Below are 7,234 nucleotides of genomic sequence, written 5' to 3'. Positions count from 1 at the left end.
AGATTATGTGCATCAGCATTGTGTAAGAGAAGCTCTTCTATAAACACAGAAAACAACTGTGTCCATATCTCAACACTGAATTTCCACCACTGACTGGACTTCTGCTCTTGAAAACTTACCTTGTACAAATGCAAGGATCTGCTCATACTGTTCTTTAGCCTGGCTCTCCTTCACCAAATCAATCTTATTCTGTAGAATCAAAATGTGCTTCAGTTTCATGATTTCTATAGCAGCTAGATGTTCTGAGGTCTGAGGTTGAGGGCATGACTCATTACCAGCTGCAAGAAGAGAAGTGACTGCAATATAGAAACTATAAAGATAGAAGAAACTTCTACAGATAGGAACATCTAGTTTCTACTGCATCTTTATAAAAACAAACAAACAAAAAAGACAGTTGTCTCTCAGTAAGCTACATGCGAAGCAATCAAGTCAATAAGCACCTATTCTCCCTCATAACTGCTGGCTGTAGCATCCACACGATGTATGATGGGTGAGAGGTTGCCAGCGTGGTTCCCTCATTCCACTCGCTCACAGAAGAAATGCCCATGTAAAATTTCCAAAGATATTAACAGGCTAACTTGTGTCTATTTGACTCACTCCATCCTTTAGCTCTTCAAACATCTCAGTACTGACTGTAGCATAATGGACAATCTACCTTTCAAGAAATATCTTACAAATTTCTAGAGCTAAAGAGGTGGAAGAAACGACTAATGTTCCATAGACATACAAAAATCAGAACAAAAAATGCCTGAATCAACTTAAATCTCCTGTACCTTAATTTTGCCTGTATTCCTCTGGGTTTACTGTTTGTACTGCTGTTTGTGGACTCTCCTGGATGGCAAAGACTATATATATATTCAAAGGAAACTGAACCTTCAGAGCAACTCAAAATGCACTTGCAGCTAATCTATCTCCATAAAATGATATAAATTTTACTGTACTATACTCAAGGTTTCATCTTAGATAACTAATGTTCTATCCACGGGGCCAGCTACCAGACTACTTTAAAACAACCCAGTTTGCTAGAGCACATTGTCCTTATAGCATCACTTTATTTTCTTTAACACATCCCAACTGCATTGACTTGTTTTAACTGCTCACCACGTCCCACTAGATTTTAAAGCCCATATAAAGTTGCTTCATGATACTAAAAAGCAGAGCTCTGCTTTTGTGTAGCAATTGTTACCTATCAACAGTAAAGCTGCATCCATTACTGCTGCACCGTTCAACATTGTAGCCATCAAAATATCATGGCCAGGACAATCCACAAAAGAGACATGCCTGTTGTAGGAGAAGGTGAAAAAAAAGTCCAAAAGCCAATTACCAACAGTTCCTCTGACTGATTTATGTGAGTGAATAGGCAGACACAGAAGTTAAAAGCATCCTTAAAATAGACAGGTAAACATTTCGAGACAGACGCTGAGAAGCAATACCTTAAAAGTATTTTCAAGAAAGTTCTAAAAGAACACAAAGACTGAATGGCTACTGAATATTTTTTCTGAGTTTTAAGATTTAATACCACATATCCATATTAGGTATTGCTTTAATATTTCACCAATTTACTTGTAAATTAGACTAGAATTAAATGCACCAAAATAAAAAAACTGAAACCAACCCAACCTACCACCATCCACCCAAAAACCAACAAACACACCACAAGGGATTTTCCTTATTTCTTTTAAAAGACATCTCCCATTCTCGAATTCGAGGAAATCATGCATCTTTAGTTACATGGTTATAACTGCACTTCACTTCAAAGATTTATCTACAGAGACAATGTTACATTTCCAACCTTACGATTTTATTGTGCAGACCATAATAGTTGATTCACTATGTTCCTTCCCGAACCTATCCAGTGAAGAATTCTTGTTTCCCAGTAGCATGCCACCAAATAGCAAGGGACTAATTTACTGCTTTGCTGACAATGTTAAAAATCTACTATAAGCAAAAAAAAAAGTGGGATAAAGAACACAGAGCTTTTAACCAGTAGTTTCCCAATGGCTGCCTGCCTGTCACAGTTAATCTTGTACTGCACTCCGTGTATTTTATCATAAGCATGAACTAAGAATCTTGTTGCACCACCCAAGGCAGTTCAGACAACACCTTAGATCGGGGGGCCCCCCACCTCAGAATGAGCCATAACAACCCATTCAGCTTACAACCCAATCCTGACTGTTCTCAGTTATGCAAAGGGAAGTAAACACAATTTATTCCAGTCTTTTACAGCTGTTACCTGACTAGCTTGAAGTTCCCTTTGGTGCCAGGAATATCTGTAGGGAACTCATCTGGGGTGCTACTTCCACAGGATCGGTAACACTCTGGTCGAGAACAGCTTGGGTCATCCAGCTTGTAAATCTGTGATGTTTTAGAATTGGAAAAATGTTTAATTCCTCAAGGGTTAGTTACCTGTAAGCTCACATCCACCCTGAAATACATTGGTAATGTATTTGGTGCAGTAATGACTCACCTTTGCATTAGCATAACCCAGCTTGATTGTGATATTTCTTTCCAGTTCATTTTTAAATCTGACAGTATGAACTCCAGATATAGCTTTGACTACTGTGGACTTTCCATGGGCTACATGACCAATTGTACCTGTGTTTTGAAAGGAAATGTTTGTCAATAAACCATTGTTTAGTGCAACGCTCCATTACAATCAACACACAATTACTTCAAATTATTTACGGCAGGTAAATCCAGAGCTCCCATCAGAAGCACATATGGGGTTTGTCATCATTTTGGTTTAAAGAAACAAAAAAATTGAGTTCCCAATGGACAGACCTTGCATTTTTATGAAACTCATTTCAATGCTCCATTTCAAGGTAAAATAAACTTGGCATTAGCAACTATTCCCCACATCATTCAACTGTATTCCTGAAGTAAAATCAGTGCTTTTCAAGTCAAAATGGTTTGACAAGTTTCTAAAATGACTATGTAACTATTTCAGTAAGAATCTTTAAAGTGTTGCCATATAGGTACCATCTGCTACTGGAGGAGGACCAAAAAGAGTCACATTAACACCCTTATTTTTCAAAAGTTTGCTTTTACCTATATTAATTGTTGCTTGTCTGCTGATGACTTCTGGTGAAAGAGGCGTCAACTTGGTCACATCCTGTATAAGGGAGATTTTAGAATTTATTCATCTTGTATATAAGTGTTTAGAAAGTATTGTATTTTCTTAAAAATTGTCCAATAGTTCTATTCAGTAAAAATTCAGGCAAGCTCCTTGAAATAATTCTAGATATGCATTCCAGTCTTTTAAGTGTGTGAAATAAGACAAAAAGTGAACCAAGTCCCACTTGTAAATCAGTACAGGCTGCAATCCAAAGCCCTGACTGTAAACCAGTATTGGCTGCAGGATGTTACAGATGGGGGTAAACAAACCAAAAAACCTCAAGAAAAGCTCTAACAAAAAACCCCAAACGCTTACTTACCCCCAAACCTAAATGACATGTAACAGGGAAATTCAAGTTAATTTTCAATGGGTTACACGATGAATTGCACTTATGTTTTAAAAACAAAGCTTTGACAATAAACAGTTGTTTAATTGGTGTCAGGTGCCATTACAGCCAATATATAACTACAATCATCGCAGGTCCAGAGACTTCATTATTACCATGGATTTTTAATGGCTATTTTTTCCTCAAATATTTTAAAGCTGTTTGTCCAAATAACAGACAAGTGTTGAAATCCACTGAACTGTTGCTCTGTGCTACTTTTGAAACTGTTAACAGCTACTTTCAATCCTGCACTGAATTCATATGGATGAGCTGCTCAGTTCAAGCAACAATTCAGGATGCCAAAAGAGTCCTCTGTGCAGGACAAGATATAAGTATTTTGCTAAGATACAAATAACACTCACACTAAATCACGTATTTTTCACACTGTTACATGCAGGTTCTGTGCACACTGATCAAATAAACACATCTGTGCAACAGTGTAAGATCATTCCTATTCTCAAGTATTAGGCAAATGAAACGTTCGTGTTCAATACAAACCAAGTCTTGAACGCTTAAGATACACAATTAAACGTGTATTTCTTGTATATCGAACTGAAAAGCACTGCCCTGCAACGGGAACGTGCCCTGCAGATGGCACCATGTGGCCGGGGGACAAGCACGTCAGCGTGATGCAATTCCTGCCACCAGGAGAACTCTTCCTGTACAATTGTGCACGCAGGGAGAGTTTTTCTGGCAGGACTGGTGTAAGGCCACGCTCAGCAATAAGTCAGCTGTAAGTACTCAAGGGCCGACCGAAAAGGGGCAGGATAGGCCGTAAAGGTAATTCCTGCTGACTTCCCAGCTAGTCCTATCTGTGCCTTTTCCGACTGGGAAATGGGATGGTCAACAATGAGGGGAAGTAAAGAAACTTTCTGAGATGTTCAATACGCTCACTACAGCACAAAGGAATTCCCGTGCTCAAACCCAGAGGACATCGAACATTATCACTGCACACACAAATAGTCTGTTCTGGTTTGCCGAACACTGGGGGTGCAGCAACAGGATTTTCGAGTAGTTTTGTCAGCACAGAGGTGTAATGAGTGAGATAGACCCGGAGAGACTCTTAACAGGCAAGATCACCGCAGGCTGGACTCAGTGGTCTCACAGGTGTTTTCCAATCTAACTCACGCTTTGATCTTGTGAACTGATTCTTTCAGTAGATCTTAATAACCGAGAAAATTTGCTTGGCAAACCAGCCAAGGCAGGGCTGGCAGCCAATCCCTCGAGCCTGCTGTAGACACACAGCGCCAGATTATGGTTCTACTTCGGAGAAGGAAGAGTCTTTAGTACCACACAACAGGACAGCCCTTAGAAGGGGAAAAGCGCACCCACCGCTAAGCTATAAAAGCTCTGCCCGCACAGGTGGGAGACTCGCACTCGCCTCACCCGGGCGCCCCACGCCCGCTGCGACCGGCCCGACCTGCTCCTGGCGCCGTCACTCCGACCGTGCCTGCCTCCCCTGCCCCGGCCCGGCCCGGCCCCGCTGTGCTGCCCCCCGGCCCGCTGCCCCGGCCCGGCCCCGCTGTGCTGCCCCCCGGCCCGCTCCCGGAGCGCTGCCCCCGGCCTGTTCCCAGAACGCTGCCCCTCGGGCTCCCGCGCCCCTCAGCGCGGCGCGGCCGCGGCGGGGCCGGCAGGCAAGTCGGAACCACTCGGCCCGCACCCCCACACAGACCTCCCCCAGCGGTGCGGCTGTCCCGCCGAGCCCCGGCTGTCCCGCCGAGCCCCGTCCGCGCCCCGCGGTCTCACCAGCGTGCCCAGGTCCTGCCGGCTGAGGTGCGGCTGCCCCAGAGTCACTCCCGCCTCGTCCCCCGCCATCTTGGCCCGACCAGGAAGTGAGGAGTCCCGCGCGGACGCCTGACCGCCGGCTCCGCTCGGCGCCGCCGCCGCCGTCCAGCAGCCCCCGGCGCTCTCTGGCCCGCAGCGCGGCACCGGCCGGCCCGGGGACGGCACCGGGCTGGGGAAACAGTCGCGATCAGCGCTGCAGGGACACAGCCGGAGCCGCAGCGGAGCGGCAGCGGCTCAGGCGCGCCGCGGGCAGCCCTGGAAAAGGTCCCCGCGGCCTCCCTCGCGCGAGGTGATGCAACCGGGGTCTGCGCCGCGTGCGGCAGCGCGCGGGGCCGGGAGCGCGCGTGCGCGAGCGGCAGGTGACGGGCGCGCGCTCGGCGGCGACCCGCGGCGCGGCCCCGGGAGCGCGCGCGGCGGGCACGCGCAGCTCGGCCTCGGCCGCCCCGGGAGCGCGCGGGGACCGACACGGCGGGAGAGCCGCACAGAGCACCGGGAGCCGCGGGACGGGAGCGCGGGCTGGCGCGGCCAGGCCCGGCCCGGCTGGGGACCCCGTGCCGGTGCAGCGCGTACACGAAACAGCGCCGCGGGCTCGGGACGGGACCCGACCCGGCCCGGGGACACACGCACCGGAGGCGGGAGGTTCGCCCGGGATTCGCGGTCCGCTCTGACAGCACGGACAGCGGTCCGCACGGACAGCGCGAGGGTATTTGGGTGTCGGGTGGGTGCGATGCAGAAAGGCTCGTGGGGGGGGAACTGAGGCACGATGCTTGTGTGCGTGAAATGAGTGTCGGTGTCTGATCGGCTGATGTGCCTGAACAGTTACATGTCACATCCATACATTAGTAATCTCTGCTGCCCATCGGCCTGATAGTGTTCTTTGAATTTCAACCCTTTTCCTTGTTACTCTCTTTTCTAGGCTGGACACTTATTATTTGGAAGACCACGTGGATATGAGACCGTACCCCAAGGTACGAGCAGCCTGAATGTTTTGCATGAAACAGGTAAAAAGTCACACGTGCTGTTTTCAGAGTTGGATGTGACATAAATGCTTTAAAAATTAAAGCATTAAAATCCCCAATGCAGTGATGAGAGCCAGTTTAGAAGTTCAGCGGAAATTAAAGGCCAAATTCCCTATTTTTCCCTGTGGCAAATTGAATTGACTTCTTCGTGAGAACTTCTTTAAGGCATAGAGGATGTGGCTAATAGTATTTTCTCTGTAATCAGGGATACAGGTTTCAGTGCAAGTAACCAGTGATGTCAAATATGTGTGCATTGTGCCAACAACAGTGGCTTTGTCTGCTGGAAAACCGTGTTGGCTCTCAGACTTTGCCCGGGCAACTGCTTGTGGGAAAAAAAAACAGGTTTGGAGCAGACAACCACGTGATTGAAATGCGATGATGGAAATCCGTGTGAAACTGGTGTGCCTGGTTTAACAGTGCTGGTAACCTCCCACTTTCCTAAATACTACTATTGCCACTTTCCTGGAACAAAAGTTAGGAGTGAGTTCTGCTGGGTATACCCAGAGAACACATTGCCAGTGTTCTTGCTCTGAATAAATGAGTAGGAACACCTAAGAAGCTTTACAGCATCTGAAATGGTGTTGCCAGTGACAAAATGTATATTTGTATTGCGACCCAATCACGTGGCACGTTGGTCTGGAATATAAATTTTCATATCTAGTCTTTCCTCAGGCCACGTTGTGTTTTCAGTTTTGTATATAATATCTCACTTCTGGGAAAAACAACTGAGATACACAAAGTGTAGTGGGAACATGATGCAATACTTGGTTGTAGTTGCCTCGACGTCCAGGCATGTATTATCACTCTTTTATGGAAATGAACTGAAAACACTAGACTCTGTACTTACTTAGCTGTTTAAATTATGCAATAATGCAGTGCAGTGTAAAATTATGGAAACAGTTTTTGTCACATTTGCATCAGCCTCTAGAA

The 7,234-nt window shown here is 46.3% G+C and overlaps 2 protein-coding genes across 6 annotated transcripts in view; one reads left to right on the top strand and one right to left on the bottom strand.

Annotated features, from left to right (window-relative positions):
* Positions 1-5,366, bottom strand: part of EIF2S3 (eukaryotic translation initiation factor 2 subunit gamma) — a 14,656-nt gene extending 9,290 nt beyond the window's left edge. Inside the window, exons 1-6 of the mRNA XM_027884250.1 lie at positions 5,247-5,366; positions 3,049-3,112; positions 2,468-2,595; positions 2,234-2,355; positions 1,187-1,281; positions 120-278 (exon numbers count right to left, since the gene is read on the bottom strand). Of these exons, the coding sequence (XP_027740051.1) occupies positions 120-278; positions 1,187-1,281; positions 2,234-2,355; positions 2,468-2,595; positions 3,049-3,112; positions 5,247-5,315 (637 nt within the window). The 5' untranslated portion in view covers positions 5,316-5,366. The remainder of the gene's footprint in view (positions 1-119; positions 279-1,186; positions 1,282-2,233; positions 2,356-2,467; positions 2,596-3,048; positions 3,113-5,246) is intronic.
* Positions 5,367-5,696: 330 nt separating this feature from the next.
* The window catches only part of KLHL15 (kelch like family member 15), a 26,314-nt gene continuing 24,776 nt past the window's right edge, over positions 5,697-7,234 (top strand). The window contains exons 1-3 of one of the 5 annotated variants that reach the window (XR_003571275.1): positions 5,697-5,851; positions 6,202-6,286; positions 6,510-7,214. The gene's annotated coding sequence lies outside the window, so the exon portion shown is untranslated. Of the gene's footprint in view, positions 5,852-6,007; positions 6,287-6,509; positions 7,215-7,234 lie in introns of those variants that run through there. The other 4 variants (XM_027884247.1, XR_003571274.1, XR_003571273.1 and 1 more) reach the window with 4 other exon arrangements.

Source organism: Empidonax traillii, unplaced genomic scaffold, assembly GCF_003031625.1.
Source record: "Empidonax traillii isolate 1590-97213 ecotype Southwest subspecies unplaced genomic scaffold, ASM303162v1 scaffold140:size1466565, whole genome shotgun sequence".
Taxonomy (NCBI): domain Eukaryota; kingdom Metazoa; phylum Chordata; class Aves; order Passeriformes; family Tyrannidae; genus Empidonax; species Empidonax traillii.
Note: the sequence above shows the minus strand (reverse complement) of the source record. Positions and strands in the feature narration are given on the sequence as shown.